General features: G+C 39.9%; 1 protein-coding gene across 1 annotated transcript in view; it reads left to right on the top strand.

Moving 5' to 3' along the window:
* The window catches only part of WDR64 (WD repeat domain 64), a 124,563-nt gene that overhangs the window by 41,976 nt on the left and 65,135 nt on the right, over nucleotides 1-17,452 (top strand). Inside the window, exons 9-10 of the mRNA XM_052653988.1 lie at nucleotides 5,531-5,610; nucleotides 7,185-7,324. Of these exons, the coding sequence (XP_052509948.1) occupies nucleotides 5,531-5,610; nucleotides 7,185-7,324 (220 nt within the window). The remainder of the gene's footprint in view (nucleotides 1-5,530; nucleotides 5,611-7,184; nucleotides 7,325-17,452) is intronic.

Below are 17,452 nucleotides of genomic sequence, written 5' to 3'. Positions count from 1 at the left end.
TCCTCCCTCCAGTGCCCCTTTTGTCCACACAGAGTACACTGGCCTTGTATGGGTACCCATGGACCCTGTGGTCCTCTAGGGACAGATTGGCTTAGCAAAGTCAGCCTCCCAGTTGGTGGTCTCTGAGCAGACAAAGTCACTGCAAGTATTTGGACCCTTAGCATATTTCTTTGGGTGCGTTCAGCCTTTTTGGCAATATCCCCATCATTGAAAGCTGAATAAGCCAATTGGAGCAAATCACTCATTGGAGTTTGAGGACCAGCGTAGCTTTCTGAATTTTGCACCTGATATCTGGGGCAGACTGGGCTGTCAAAAGCATAGCCTAAAGGGTTTGGAAGAGAAGGGATCTACATCTATATACTTCCTAAAAGCCTCTTCTAGTCTCCCTTGGAAAACTGCAGGATGTTCATCCTGCCCCTGTTGGACCTCTTTTACTTTTTCATAATTAACAGGTTTTACTCTAAGGTTATTTGTGTGTGTGTGTGTGTGTGTGTGTGTGTGCACGCACACGCTAAGTAGCTTTCGTCATGTCCTACTCTGCAACCTTATGGACTGTAGCCCTCCAGACTTCTCCGTCCATGGGGCTCTCCAGGCAAGAATACTGGAGTGGGTTGCCATGCCCTCCTCCAGGGGATCTTCCTGAAGCAGGGATCGAACCCATGTCTCTTATGTCTCCTGCATTGGCAGGTGGGTTCTTTACCACTAGCGCCACCTGGGAAGCCCAAGTTTCCTCATATCTTCTATTAACCAGTTAATCATATGGTCCAGTCTCTATCAGTAGAATTTACCTGGTGATCCACTGTGAGTCTGTCTCAGAGTAGTGTCACTCCCCACTGGGGGTAGACCCTGCCTGGGTCTACTGGACTCGGGCTGCCAGCTGGTCTGCAAGGGCTCTGGCCACCAGTATTGTACGCTGCTTTTCCTTGAGGGTGCAACAGCGGGATAGTAAGATCTGTAAATCTCCTCAGGTGAGATCAAAAGTTCTCGCTAGTTGGGTAAACCCCTTTGAAAAAGTTCAGGATCCTCAGATAAACTTCTCAGCTTGTCCTCTGCCATACTTAGATCAGACATTGAGAAAGGTACATGGACCTCTTACTGTTCCCTGATTTCTATCAGGACCTTCTCTCAGAGGCAAAACTGAAGGGGCAGTTGGTTGGTAACTTATAATCACTGTGAATGCAAGCTGGGCTAAGGATGGGCCCCTTGAGTATCTCAGGGTACAAAGAAGAGGTTCCTGAATATGAGGGGAGGCACCTCTTTTCATCCCTACTTACTCCACCTGGGGTAATAGCCTTAGCTGAAGAAGCAGCTTCGGCCAGCACGGTGGCAGCCGAGGTAAGTACCTTGGCTTCCCCTGGGGCAATAGCTCCTCCTAGCGGTCAGGGAGTAGCTCCTACTGAAAAAGCTGCTCCCAACTGCAATATAGTATAACTCAGGGACCTATTGAGTGGTCACTTTTTTTGGCTTCCTAACTCATATTGTAGGTTGTTGGTGGTGGTGGTTTAGTCGCTGTCATGTCTGACTCTTGTGACCCTGTGCACTGTAGCCCGCCAGGCTCCTCTGTCCATGGGATTTCCCAGGCAAGAATACTGGAGTGGGTAGCCATTTCCTTCTCCAGGAGATCTTCTCGACCCAGGGATCATACTTGTGTCTCTTGTGTCTCCTGCATTGTAGGCAGATTCTTTACCACTGAGCCATCAGGGAAGCCCATATGGTAGGTTATGTACCTAATAAATATTTTTCTTTTTAATTTCTGTTGTCTGAATCTTTCCCAATCCTGGAGGATATGGCCCAGAGAGGTAATTTGTTGGGATTGATGCAATCTGATTCATTTCAGACCTAAACCTGAGGAGATGTCTCTAACTCCCATGCTATCCAAAATTCCATTCAAGTCAAAATCCATCCATAATTTGGTCAAGGACTGCCCTTATGATTTTAGATGCTATCCCTTCTGAGGTATTTTTCCAACCAGGTGTTAGTACCTGAAAAGTTGCTGAAAGGGAATGGAACAGAAGTTATCCCCAGTGGTGTCCATTATGAGTGGGACTTGCTCTGGCTGCAAGCTGGGAATAAAGGGTCAATACTTATAAGGATCAGAGGGAGGGGAGTAAAATAAAGTTCCTCTTGGTGGTCACACAGGTGTTCTGGGGTTAACAAAAGAAAGAAATATAGCAGGAGTGGTTAAGAATGTAGGAGCAAAAACTCAAAGAGTACAGAGATTAATAGTTCTGTCTTGGACCTGCTGCTGGATATGCATAAGCATACAGGGTTGACCCACCAGTCAAAAATGAGCAGACATTGGCAGAGCATCTTCCCCAGTACACCTGGCTCATGGTGTCCTATTGGCCCCTTTAGGACTGAGAGCTAACTCTCCGCGTTTTCTTACCTTATCACTGTCCCTTCATGACTCGCCAGCTGAAACTGTGCACCTCAGTTTGGGACTTGAACCTTTTAGCTGAGATCACACACCTTGTTTCAGGACTTAATGAAGCTCAGGTTCTTGATGTCTCATCACAGAAAAAATTCAGTGAGAGACAAAGTGATAGGTAAGAAATGGATTTGGAGAAAAACATACTCCATGGACAGTGTGGGCTATCTCAGAATGAGAGAGAGAAGCTTTGAAATGTGGTTTGGTTAATAATTTCATAGGCTAATGAGTGAGAGGATTATTCTAACTATTTTGGGGAGAGGGCAGAAATTTTCAGAAATTGGGCCTCTGCCCACTTTTTGATCTTTGATGGTTGTACTTGGAACTATCATGGTGCCAATGAGTGTGTCATTTAACGTTCCGGTGTACAGTGAGCATATACTGAGGCTCAAGGTCTAGTGGAAGTTGACTAGCCTGCCATCTTGAAAGATGTTAGTTGCTCAGTTGTGTCCGATTCTGTGGTCCCATGGACTATAGCCTGCCAGGCTTTGCTGTCCATGGGATTCTCCAGACAAGAATTTTGAAGTGGGTAGCTCGTCCCTCCTCCAGGGGATATTCCTGACTCAGAGATCAAACCTAGGTTTCCTGCATTGCAGCCAGATTCTTGAACATCTGAGGATCTATTTAATTCTAATCAGTCCATGTCGTGTTTTTGGGCTACATCATTTTTTAAATGTTTGTGCCATGCCCCCTTCCCTCCTATTTCAGCACCATGATCCATCAAATCATTCTGGGCAGAAAAATAGCAACCCCACATGACTCCCTTTTCCCTCAACTTTTACAAATAATCAATCACAAATTTGTCTATATTGCTTAATAAATTCTTGTTTAATCTCTTGTATTCTGTGTCTCTATTGCCCTAGGCTCTCCTCTCCAATTAGCCTCATCTCAGTACTCTTCCAAGTATTCCTGTAGACATGATGTCCAACCATCAGATTTCATTTCCATGTTCTCTCATTGACTCTGTGATTGTGTTCTGGGAACTCTACAGCTTGTGTTTAATTCATATCTATTTCTTTTATAACCCAAATCCACAATTGGGCACTTACAAAGAAAATTTAGTTTTACCTGAAGTTTAAGGTGATAATTGCAATCCAAGGTGCTTCTGGGTTTTGTCCCTTAAGGTTCATTATTTCAAAGATAGCCCTCAAATACAAGCTATATATAATAAATTATGCTTTATAAGGCCCAGTTTTTGGAAAGAGCCCCATTTAAAGAAGTGTAGTCTGGTGAGCAAAAAGAATTAAAAAGAAACTATAATATATTTTAAAATTACAAATGCAAGTATCCCTTGACTTGCAGTATCATTTCTAAGAACTTATAGAAAAATGGCAATTTTACCAGACTGCTCATTGCAATATTATTTGTAATCACAAAAAATTTGAGACAGTCTGATGTTCCTCAGAGATTAAAGGATTTATTCATTCAAGGGAATACTCTATGATAATTTTAAAAAGAATAAGAAAGTTTTTTTAATGTACAGATTTGGAAAGACCTTCAAGATTTATTATTAAGTGGAAAATCAAGGAACAGAATAGTATATACTACCATTTTATTTATGAACAAAGAAAAGGAAACATACAAGGCAAGAGTAGACTAAGGTCAGGTGCTTTATGCCTAAGGGAAAATAACATGGTACCAGACTAGAAAATAACACAAAAGGCTTAATGTAGTTGGTGGGGGCAGGAGGGTGGAGTCTAGGAAAGGCCTTTCAGAGGATATTAATATTCAAGTGGACACCTGCATCTGTCTGTAATGAGGGAGACCTGGGTTTGATTTCTGGGTTGGGAAGATCCCTGAAAGAGGGCATGGCAACCCACTCCAGTATTCTTGCCAGGAGAATCCCCATGGACACAGGAGCCTGGTGGGTTTGCAAACGAGTCCATGGGTTCGCAAAGAGTCGGACATGACTGACCAACTAAGCACAGCACATACACCTGGAGGAGGGTGGTTGCTAGTGTGGCTACAATCCAGGGGAGAAACATCTTTGGCCTGTGCAGAAGCTCTTGAGGAGGAAGAGAGTTAAGTGAGGTCAGAAAGGAGGCTGAAGAGACCACAAGGCTTGATCAAAGGGAAGAAGAAGGTGTAGGGTGAGCCTGGAAAGATGACAGGGACCACCCAATGCCACCTAGGCCTTGTGGGCCAAGTGATGGAACCTGGTATTCCTGAGAGCATCAGGAATCCACTGGAGAAAAGTGATGTGATCCATTCATGTTTTAGAAAGGTCACTTTGGCTGCAACTTAATGGGATTTGGAGTGGATTGGGGAAAGAGGAATAGGAAATAGTGGAAGCTGAGAAATTAGTTTATTGCAGTAGTTCTGGTGAGAGGGGATGGAGAGTTGAATCTGGATATTATTTATTTTTAACTTATTTATTCATTTTTGGCTGCAGGTGGGCTTTCTCTTGTTGCAGTAGGCAGAGGCTATTCTGTTGTGGTGTGCGGGCTTCTCACTGCAGTGGCTTCTCTTGCTGAGAGCACAAGCTCTAGGGTCTGTGGCCCAGTAGTTGTGGTGCATGGGCTTTGTAGCCTCGTGGTATGTGGGATCTTCCTGGACTACAGGTCAAACTCGTGTCCACTGCATTGCAAGGCAGACTCTTAACCACTGGACCGCCAGGGAAGCCCAAACCAAGATATTATGATGGAAATGGGAAGAAGTGGTCAATTTCATGTCTATTTAGGAGGTAAAATCAACAAGACTTGACAGAAAGTTGGATGTGGGTAATGAGAGAGGGAGAAATGTCCAAACACATTCCTGCCATTTTGTTCTACGAGAAAGACTCATTGAGCTGAACAATGTACTTTCTGGCTTAAGAGGTGATATATCTCTGTCCATTCTTAACACCAGCACAACCTCAGCTCCAGGGAAGAGGAATGGATTTCTTTTTAAACAGAAACAATGCAAATGCTGCATTAATATCATATCATAGAACAAATAGATTCTGTGGGTCAGTGAGAATTTAATCATTACTTACAATTTTTTTTCTGTGGGTAAATAGATTTTCAGCGACTTAGAGATGAACTTCTTGAACATTGTTTATAAGTTGAAATTAACTTTAGAAAGAAAAATAAACAAGTTTTACATTCAGCTTGTGTTTTGCAGGCCTGTCAGAGAGTTTGCCATGCCAAGAGGAGCAAACACTTTCTGTTACTGTATGAAAGCAAACGTGATTGTCACTGGAGGTAAGAGGACACTCCACGTTACACAGGGATTTTCTACTTTGCAAATGGTGCTCTCCTTAATTAGCACAGTTACAGAGTTTTCACACAGCTATAGCATTTTACTGCTAACAAAACCTTTTAGAGAGTTTTTAAGTTTGTATATAGTCAAATCTATTATTCTTTTTCTTTGTGGCTTTTTGGTGTGGTCGCACACTTAGAAAGGCCCTCCTTAGCCTGAGACTGTGTGAAACAAATTCTCCTGTATTTACTACAAATTTTTTTGTTTTACAGTTTACCTTTAATCTCTCTAGAATCTGTTTCAGTGTGTGAGAGCATGAATTCCTAGCCTGGGGCCCATGTGTGGACTTTAAGGGAGTCCTATAGCCCCTTAGGCTGAATGACTATGTGTCTACATGCATTCTTCTGGACAGAAAGTCCAAAATTTTATCAAATCCTCAGGGAGTCCTTGACAAAAAGATCAAAAGCCGATGATTTAGCATTAACAGAGAAGTGGACTAACGATAGAGTGCTTATAACTACCAACATTTAAGGGCTCAGAGTATCTGCTGAGAGTAACAGGAAAGATGACAAATATTAGAGACTTGAGGAGAAAGATGAGAGGACTAAGCTATCCTGCTGGCCTGACTCCTTACCTGTCAAGCTAGGACACTAGGCCTGTGATGGCTTTCAGCCTAGGCTCTGGAGTCAGACTGTCTAGGAACAAATACTAGTTTTTTTTACTAGCAAGCCTTGGATAGGTTATTTAACTCCTCTAAGATTCAATCTCAGGCTTCCCAGGTGGTGCAGTGGTAAAGAATCCACCTGCCAGTGCAGAAGACTCAAGAGACACAGGTTTGATACCTGGGCTGGAAGATCTCCTGGAATAGGAAATGGCAACCCACACCAGTATTATTACCTGGAAAATTTCATGAACAGAGGAGCCAGGCAGGCTACAGTCCACGGCGTTGCAAACAGTTGGACACAACTGAGTGACTGAGCATGCACGTGTAATACATTAATGCATAAATGAGTAGGAACATATTAAATCAAGAAAAGAACTCATAGAATATTTATGAGAATTCAAATTTATATATGTAAATACAATGATTACAAAACAGCATTCCCAAGAAGAAGCAGATCCAAAGCAAGTCAATCATAGCATCCGGGAAGAAACAGACTGTGATTTGATATTAGAAGAAAGATAGTGAGAGTCACTCAGTCGTGTCCAACTCTTTGTGACCCCATAGGCTATACAGTCCATGGAATTCTCCAGGCCAGAATACTGGAGTGGGTAGCCTTTCCCTTCTCCAGGGGATCTTCCCAACCCAGGGATGGAACCCAGGTCTCCCGCATTGCAGGCATCAGGATTCTTTACCAACTGAGCCTCAAGAGAAGCCCAAGAATACTAGAGTGGGTAGCCTATCCCATCTCCATCAGATCTTCCTGACCCAGGAATCGAACTGGGGTCTCCTGATTGCAGGAGAATTCTTTACCAGCTGAGCTATTAGGACATGATTAAAGACGAGAAAGACGCTTTAAACTGTGCCCGTCTGCGTCCCTGAGAACATAACAATCTGCACATGTCCTTCTTTCAGGAGACGATAAAGTGCTCCGGTTGTGGCACCCCAACATCAGCACCAAGCCAGTGGGGAAACTTGTGGGGCACATGTTCAGTATCACCGAGATCGTGACAAACGAGAAAGAGCAACACGTTATCAGCCTTTCTTCTGCAAAGGTAACCAAAAGAAAACAACAAAAATGAAACAGAACGATTCTTTCCCTTAAAGTCAACTATTGGAAAATATAGAATACATAGTTTTTCACTGAAATAGCTGATAGTCAAAGAGAAAAATGTTGTTAATATGGGTGAGAAAATAAGAAGTCACTGTTCTCTATTTCTATTGATATCAACAGAAGAAAGAACATATGTTTAAAGACAAGAGTAAAAGGAATAGAACATTGGGAAGAGAGCCATTATTCTCAATAGTAGAACATAATATGGCCCTTCTGTGATCATTAAAGACAGAAAAAATAAGGATTTCTAGACACAGAAAACAAACTTACGGTTACCAAAGGGGCAAGTGGGTGGGAGAGAGATAAATTAGGAGTTTGGGATTAGCATATACAAACTACTATATATAAAATAGATAAACAACTATTAGATAAACAAAATAAAGGTCCTACTGTATAGCACAGAGAAGGAAATGGCAACCCACTCCAGTGTCCTTGCTTGAAGAATCCCTGGACAGAGGAGCCTGGTGGGCTGCAGTTCATGGGGTCACAAGAGTCAGACACGACTGAGTGACTAAACCACCACCACTGTATAGCACAGGGAACTATATCAATATCCTGTGATAAACCGTAATGGAAAAGAATATGAAAAGCAATATATATATTTGTATGACCTAATCACTTTTCTCTACACCAGGAACTAACATAGCATTGCAAATCAACCATACTTCAATTTTCAAAAAAGCAAAGAAAGAAAAAAGTATTTCTGTTGTTGTTGCTATCACTACACAGTGTTTTAAATGTTCTAAACATAGTAATAAAAAAGAAAAAATGACTTATGACTATTAGAAATGAGGTGACTGCATATTTGCAAATAATGTGATTGCTGGGAAAATTCAAGAAAACCAGCTTAAAAGTTTTAGGACAGATAAATTCAGTAAAGTAGGTGGATATATTCATGATTGCAGTTTATAAAAATAATTTTCTATGTAAGAATAGAAACCAGTTAGGAAAAAATGGTCAAATGGATAGCATTCACAAGAGCAAAATTGTATGAAATGCCTAGAAACAATCATAACAAACAATATTCACTATTAATGTTAAGATAACTATGAAGTTCTGAAGTACATTTATTTAAGAACATGAATGTAGGGACTTTCCTAAATGAGAGTATAGTACTATAAAAGGTATTCTGCATCAAATAAAGTTATATATATTTAATGCTATTTAGGATTATTTAGGAGCTTCCCAGGTGGTTTGTGGTAAAGAACACACTTGCCAATGCAGGAGATATAAGAGACATATATTCAGTCCCTGAGTCAGGAAAATCCCCTAGAGGAGAGCATGGCAACCCACTCCAGTATTGTCGCCTGGAGAATCCAATGGATAGAAGAGCCTGGTGGGCTGCAGGCCACAGAGTCACAGTCGGACATGACTGAAGTGACTTAGCACAGACAGGAAAGGATTACTTAGACCTCAGTTTGCCAAATCTAAAGTTACTATAAAAGTGTTGACATACAAAAATATCCTAGAAACTTTAGAAAATAAGATTACAAGATGACACTTTCCCTATCAGACATTAAAACATTTAAAAAAGCCTCAATAAATAGAACAGCAGTCAAGGCAGCAATAGACACATCTATGAAACAAGAGAAGATTCACACATAAGTGTGAATGGGAATTTCAGATATAATAGAAGTAGCATTTTAAGTTTGTGAGCAAAAGATGGTTTGTTCATTAAATGTTGGGAAAACTGATTAACCATATCAGGAAAAAATAAGTAATCAAATCATTATTTCATAATTACCAACAAAATACGTTCCATACAGATTAAATATTTTAAATGTAAAATATAAAACCATAGTAGTAAAACACAGGTGAATATTCATATAGTCATCAGGTAATTCCTATGTATAACCTCTACAACTAAAGAAAAAAAATAACTACATGAACATTCAAACTGTGAATTATTATAAAGGCTGTCATTTATCAAATGCTTACCAAGAGTCAGGCACTGTCCTCATTATTTTATATCACAACTTATTTGATGCTGGTAACAATCCTATAATTATCCCAATTTTGCACATGTAAAGAAAAATGACATCTGCATACTTGCATTAAATAAATGTAGCCAATCTTGTGTCTGTCCTGACCCCAGACAGCCTTCTTACCCCCATAAAAAAAGTTAAGACAGATAACAGATGGGGAAGTGTATAACATAAATGACATAAACTGGAATACTATTCTTATACAAATAAAAAAAAACTTTAACAAATCAGTAGGAAAATAGGATGAAGGAAGGAGAAGGGAAAGAATACAGGCATGTTTACATAGTGCTGCTGGGGGTAAAGCTGGCAAAAATTTGGGGGGCATTTATTATAATAAAATAATCAGATAAGTGCCCAGAGATCAATGTAAAAGGATGTTTATGGTGCTATTGCTTATATTGGTTTAAAAAAGAAAAAAGAAAAGGAATAAAAAGGAAGATGAAAAGGAAAGGTAAGGGATAGGGAGTGAGAAATTCAGTTTCTAAAAATAAGGCTTTTATTCAGTAATTTATTTTCTCTCAGTTTTATTGAGATATAATTGATATATAACACTGTATGAGATTAAGATTAATGTATCATTAAGCATAATGATCTGACTTACATTCATCATGAAATGATTATTACCACTGTTGGTTTAATGAACATTCATTATCTAATATTGAAACCAAAAAATTAAAAAAAAAAATGCTTTTAAAAAAAACTTTCTAATGAAAATATTTAGGATTTATTCTCTTAGCAACTTTCTTATATGTCATACATCAGTGTTAGCTATAGTTATCATGCTATACATTATACCCTTAGTACTTATATTTCTTCTAACTGGAAGTTTGTATCATTTGACCACCTTTCTCTAATTCCTCCTCCCCTTAAATCAGCAATTTATGAGATCTCTTTTTATATCATAGAAATTGTCACATATACTTTCAACACCATATGGGTGAATATTGATATGAAAATGTCTACACAATATATTATGCAAAATATATTAAAATATTATGTAAGATATTAACCCATTTTTAATATATGTGTCTATCATATATTATCGGGCTTCCCTGGTGGCTCAGACGGTAAAGTATCTGCCTGTAATGCGGGAGACCCAGGTTTGTTCCCTGGGTTGGGAAGATCCCCTGGAGAAGGAAATGGCAACCCACTTCAGTATTCTTGCTTGGAGAATTCTGTGGATTGAGGAGCCTGGTAGGCTACAGTTCACGGGGTCACAAAGAGTCAGACACGACTTCGCTTCTTCGCTTCATATATTATCAGGGATGATAGTGATTATGTGGGTAGCAAGGTTGTGGATGGATTTAATTTTTTTCCCCTTTTTGTGTTTTTCTTTTCTTTTTTTCTTGTATTTATATCTTTTTAACAAAAAATATACATTGCTTTTATAAGACTATTTTTAATTTTTAAAATGGTACTGGAAAGACAGTAAGATTGTTGAGACATAAAAACTAAAACATTATGATGGAGATTCCTTTAAAAACTAGGAATAAAACCACCATATGACCCAGCAATCCTACTCTTGGCATATACCCTGAGGAAATCAAAATTGAAAAAGACACATGTATCCATTGTTCATTGCAGCACTATTTACGATAGCTAGAACAAGGAAGCAACCTAGATGTCTATCGACAGATGAATGGATAAAGAAGTTGTGGTACATATACACAATAGAGTATTACTCAGCCATAAAAAGGAACACATTTGAGTCAGTTCTAATGAGGTGGATGAACCTAGAGCCTATATTCAGAGTGAAGTAAGTCAGAAAGAGAAAGATAAATATTGTATACTAAAGCATATATACAGAATCCAGAAAGATGGTACTGAAGAATTTATTTGCAGGGCAGCAATGGCTTAAAGCTCAACTTTCAGAAAACAAAGATCATGGCATCTGGTCCCATCACTTCATGGGAAATAGATGGGGAAACAGTGGAAACAGTGTCAGAGTTTATTTTTTTGGGCTCCCAAATCACTGCAGATGGTGATTGCAGCCATGAAATTAAAAGACACTTACTCCTTGGAAGGAAAGTTATGACCAACCTAGAGAGCATATTCAAAGGCAGAGACATTACTTTGCCAACCAAGGTCTGTCTAGTCAAGGCTATGGTTTTTCCAGTGGTCATGTATGGATGTGAGAGTTGGACTGTGAAGAAAGCTGAGCGCCGAAGAACTGATGCTTTTGAACTGTGGTGCTGGAGAAGACTCTTGAGAGTCCCTTGGACTGCAAGGAGATCCAACCAGTCCATTCAAAAGGAGATCAGTGCTGGGTGTTCACTGGAAGGACTGATGCTAAAGCTGAAACTCCAGTACTTTGGCCACCTCATGCGAAGAGCTGACTCATTGGAAAAGACTCTGATGCTGGGAGGGATTGGGGGCAGGAGGAGAAGGGGACGACAGAGGATGAGATGGCTGGATGGCATCAGGGACTCGATGGACGTGAGTTTGAGTGAACTCGGGGAGATGGTGATGGACAGGGAGGCCTGGCGTGCTGCGATTCATGGGGTTGCAGAGAGTCGGACACGACTGAGCGACTGAACTGAACTGAACTGAACTGAATGGAGAAACAGACATAGAGAACAGACTTACGAACATGGGGAGAGGGGAGGAGAGGGTGAGATGTATGGAGACAGTAACATGGAAGCTTACATTACCATATGTAAAATAAACAGCCAATGGGAATTTTCTGTATGTCTCAGGAAACTCAAACAGGGGCTCTGTATCAATGTAGAGGGGTGGGATGGGGAGGGAGATGGGAGGGAGGTTGAAGAAGGAGGGGGTTTATGTATACCTATGACTGATTCATGTTGAGATTTGACAGAAAACAACAAAATTCTGTAAAGCAATTATCCCTCAATTAATAAATTAATTAATTAAAACAAACAAAAAAAGTTCAGGCCATTCATGTCCAGAGGTGAAGAGACAGTAGAGATTAGCTTTCCCCTTTCCTTTAGATGTGGTAAGTGTACTCAGTGATGCTCTTTCAAGCACCCTAGCAGCTCTACTTGGGCAAAGTACTTAATATCTTTCCCCCCAATTTCTTTGTCTGTAAACTGTAGTGGTGCTTAGCTCACAAGACTGTTATAGAGAGATCATTCATTTAGTTATTCAGCAAGCATTTCTTTCTTGAGTGTCCTGTCTGTTTCAGGTACTGTTCTGGGTTCTGGAGACAGAAAACTGAACCAGGCAGTCAGGGCCCTTGCCACAGGAAGTGTACATTCTAGGGGAAGAGGGAGACAAGCAAAGTAACAAACACATAAGAAAACAGAATGATAACTATTCCAATGAATAGAAAATACAACAATGTGATATGATTGAGTATCACCTCTGAAGAGGTGACATAAAGGTTGAAACCTGCATGACCAGGGGAGCCAGCCCCATGAAGATCTTGGAAAGGAGCAATTTAGGCACAAAGAATGGCAATACAGGCACATACATATTTTTGCTTAAGCTAGCTTCCTCTTCTCCTTCTCCGTCCCCTTCCTTTCCCCCCTTTCTCCTTCTTCTTCTCAGTAAAAATCATAGACAGATTTTACACATTTGACATTCCTTCATATTACTTCATATAAATTAGCTTTCATCACATCAAGTTTTAATAAATCACCATGGGTAGTCATATGCCTAATCTATGCTTTTATCTAAGCTCTTAGAGTCGATTTTCATCATTCCTCTGAAATTTGCAGACTTTCCACCAGGATATTATTTTCTCCTGCACTGGTAAAAAATTTTTTCTAGTTGCAGAGCTCAAGTATTTAATAGCGATGCCACATTTATTGCTCCTGAAGAGCTGACAAACATTGAAAAAGTAGAGAGAAATATAAATTTCAGTTGCTTTTATTTTATTAACAAAAACAAGAATAATGGTTGACAGGTGGCGCTAGTGGTAAAGAACCCGTCTGCCAATGCAGGAGACATGAGACACAGATTCCATCCCTGGCTTGGGAAGATTCTCTGGAGGAGGGCATCGCAACCCACTGCAGTATTCTTGCTTGGAGAATCCCATGGACAGAGAAGCCTGGCGCACTGTAGTCAATGGGGTCGCAAAGAGTCGGACATGACTGAAGCAACTTAGCACACACGCAATCTTGCCAAGCACAACTCTATAGTTATCAGCAGTTATTTTTCTGAGAAGGAGACATGCTTTTATGATTTATAACAGATGAAAATGAGGGTTTAAACATTGTTATTTTCTTAAATTTTTGCTTTGGAAAGTGATATGAAAGGACCCCAGGAAAGGTAAAGTTTAACTAGGCTGTGGGTATGGCTTAGAGCAAGAAGCAATGTCCTAAAACCAAGTGCCAAGTGAATAACTCATAGCAAGTCAGAGGTTTGCCCATCTGGCCTGTTGCTAAGCTGGGCTTCATCTTATCCATGACTATGTCTACAATGTTGTCCTAAGTGAAGATTTTTTCCTGCCCTGTCTCAATTCCAGGCACATGGCTTAACACATGGCCTCTGAAATCAGGTAAAACTAAATTTAAGTTCTGGCTCTAATAATTTATGACCTTGGGTGAACCATTTGAGAAAGCTGAGGAGGATAACAGAATACAGGCAGACCTTGTTTTATGGTGCTTTGTTTTATTACACTTCGAGGATGCAGAGGTTTTTACACAGTAAGGGTTTGCCACAACCCTGAGTTCAGCAAGTCTACCTCCACCATTCTTCCAATGACATTTGCTCACTTTGTGTCTCCGTGTCAAATTTTAGGAATTCTTGGAATATTCCAAACTTTTCCACAATTAATACTGCATGAGTTACAGTGATCAGTGACCTTTGACGTTACTACTGTAATTGTTTCAGGGCACCATACACCATGCCCATATAATCGATAGATACTGTTTGTGTTCTGACTACTCCACCAACTGGGTGTTCCTCCATATCTCTCCTCTTCGGCCTCCCTAGTCCCTGAGATATAATTGAAAATAGACAATTAATAACACCACATCGTCCCCTAAGTGTTCAAGTGAAAAGAAGAGTGGCACACTGAGGAAAGATGTGTCAGGCATCCGTACTTAAAAAGGGCCCTCGTGCCAAAAATGTTAGATTCATGTGGGTACACGGTGTGGTCTCACGTGAAAGCAGCCCTTCAAGATGACAGTGGCAACTGTCAAACTATAGAGAAATATAAGTAAAATGAAGATGCACAGGAGTCTCTCAGTGAAAAGATCAAGAGAATTCCCATGAAAGAACAAACAATGAAACAGACCTGTCTAGCCTACTAGATCCCAAGATAATAGAAATGCTGAAGAAATTAAGAAAGGCTATTGACAGAAATGCCTATCAATATTAAAAAAAAAAAAGAAACTATAAAGAGCCAATTAAAATTAGAAAAAAAATCATTTGCCAAGATGAAAGCTGAGCTAAAAAGCCATAAGTAGTAAATTGAATGATGCAGAGGAAAAAGTAAGTGATCTGGTTCAGGAGGGAGGGGACATATGTATATTTATGGCTGATTAAAACCAACACAACATTGTAAAGCAATTATCCTCCAATTAAAAATAATTTTAAATGAAAAGACACAACCCACATAATGAGAGAAAATATTTGCAAACATAGTGACTGACAAGGGATTAACCACCAAAATATACAAATAGTTCATGCAGTTCAGTATGAAAAAACAATTAAAAAATGGGAGGAAGATCTAAATAGACATTTCTGCAAATAAAACATACAGATGGCCAGCAAGCATGTGAAAAGATGCTTAACATCACTAATTATTAGGGAAATGCAGATCAAATCTATAATAAGATATCACCTTACACCAATCAGAATGGCCACCATTAACATAGCTATAACAATAAACACTGGAAAGGGTATGTGGAAAAGGGAACCTTAACTGTTGGTGAAAATGTAAATTGGTGCAACCACTCTAAAAAAAAAGTAGGGAGGTTTCTTAAAAAATTGGAAATAGAGTTACTATATGATCCAGCAATCCCATTCCTGAGCATATATCTGGCAAGGACAAAAACTATTTCGAAAAGATACATGCACCCCAATGTTCGTCACGGCACTATTTACAATAGCCAAGACATGATAGTAACCTAAACATCCACTGACAAAAGAGTGCAGAAAGAAGATGTGGTATATATATAAAATGGAATATTGCTCAACCATAAAAAGAACAAAATAATGCCATCTGCAGCAATATGGATACACCTAGAGATTGTCGTACTAAGTGAAGTAAGTCAGACACAGAAAACGAATATCATATGATATTGCTTATATGTGGAGTCTTCAAAAAATGGTATCAGTGAACTTATTTATAAAGCAGAATAGAGTCACAGATGTAGAAAACAAACCTATGGGTCACCAGTGGGGAAAGAAGCAGCAGTAAATTGGAAGATTGGGATTGACATAAATATACTATTATAAATAAAGCAGATAACCAATAAGCACCTACTGTATAGCAGAGGGAACTCTACTCAATGCTCTGTAATGGCCTACATGGGAAAAGAATCTAAAATATGTATTTGCTTAGCTTATTCACTTTTAAAAATGATGGAAAAAATAAGATAAAATAATGATTTTTTTTAAAAAATAAATCTTTTTAAACTCAAGTTCATAAAAATATCCTCTAAACTTTTCTAAAAATAGGTTCATTTTCAATATTTAGGAGCATGACGTCTGTATATGTGTGTGTGTGACCTATATGCTTGCTACTCCATATCTCCTCACATAGGCACGTAGGCCTCAGTTTAGAAATAGATCTAGTCCCTGAACCAGAGGTTGCTTTGGTTTAGTTCCTTCTCAGTCTCCTTTTCCTGAACCAGGAGACCTGCTCTGGGCACTGCCATGGAGTGGTGAGAGTGCCTGTGGTCCTGTCTGCCCAGCTAGAGCTGCTCCCCTGCTGCCACTCTGCCCCAGACAGTGCCTGGGCTCTGGTTGGAGCCCACTCGTTTTGTATGCCTCTCTTAGTTGGATCCATTCAGTTCAGTTCAGTTCAGTCGCTCAGTCATGTCCAACTTTTTGTGACCCCATGGACTGCAGCATGCCAGGCTTCCCTGTCCATCACCAACTCCCAGAGCCTACTCAAACTCATGTCCATCAAGTCCATGATGCCATCCAACCATCTCATCCTCTGTCATACACTTCTCCTCCTGCTTTCAATCTTTCCCAGCATCAGGGTTTTTTCCAATGAATTAGTTCTTCACATCAGGTGGCCAAAGTATTGGAGTTTCAGCTTCAAAGTCAGTCCTTCCAATGAATATTCAGGACTGATTTCCCTTATGATTGACTGGTTGGATCTCCTTGCAGTGTAAGGGACTCTCAAGAGTCTTCTCCAACACCACAGTTCAAAAGCATCAATTATTCAGCACTCAGCTTTCTTTATGGTCCAACTCTCACATCCATTCATGACTATTGGAAAAACCATAACTTTCACTAAATAGACCTTTGTCAGCAAAGTAATGTCTCTGCTTTTAAATATGCTGCCTAGATTGGTCATAACTTTTCTTCCAAGGAGCAAGCGTCTTTTAATTTCATGGCTGCAGTCACCATCTGCAGTGATTTTGGAGCCCAAGAAAATAAAGTCTCTCACTGTTTCCATTGTTTCCCCATCTATTTGCCATGAAATGATGGGACCAGATGCCATGATCTTCGTTTTTTGAATGTTGAATTTTAAGCCAGTTTTTTCACTCTCCTCTTTCACTTTCATCAAGAACCTCTTTAGTTCCTCTTCACTTTCTGCCATAAGGGTGGTGTCATCTGCATATCTGAGGTTATTGATATTTCTCCCAGCAATCTTGATCCCAGCTTGTGCAGTTAGCTAGATAGATAAAAGTGAGGAGAGGAAACAGTAGATGATAGCAAGAGTATGTGTGAATGTGCAGACAACAGAGCAAAAGAGGTTTTAGGAACTGGAAGCAGTTTGGTATGACAGTAACTAGAACAACCTAAGGGGAGAGGGCAGCAGAAAAACCTAGAGGAAAGATGCAACATAATGAGGAAGGTCTTTGCGCCTTCTGCCAGCCCAACAATCACCACTTCCCTAAAAACGCACAAAAGAAGTAGAAAATAGAATCACTGTGCAGAAAACATCACAGGTTTCAAAAGATATTCACATTGATTCACTGAGGTGGAGAGTGCTG

Source organism: Budorcas taxicolor, chromosome 16 (assembly GCF_023091745.1).
Source record: "Budorcas taxicolor isolate Tak-1 chromosome 16, Takin1.1, whole genome shotgun sequence".
Lineage (NCBI taxonomy): Eukaryota > Metazoa > Chordata > Mammalia > Artiodactyla > Bovidae > Budorcas > Budorcas taxicolor.
The sequence above is the reverse complement of the archived record's forward strand: the minus strand, read 5'-3'. Positions and strand labels throughout refer to the sequence as shown.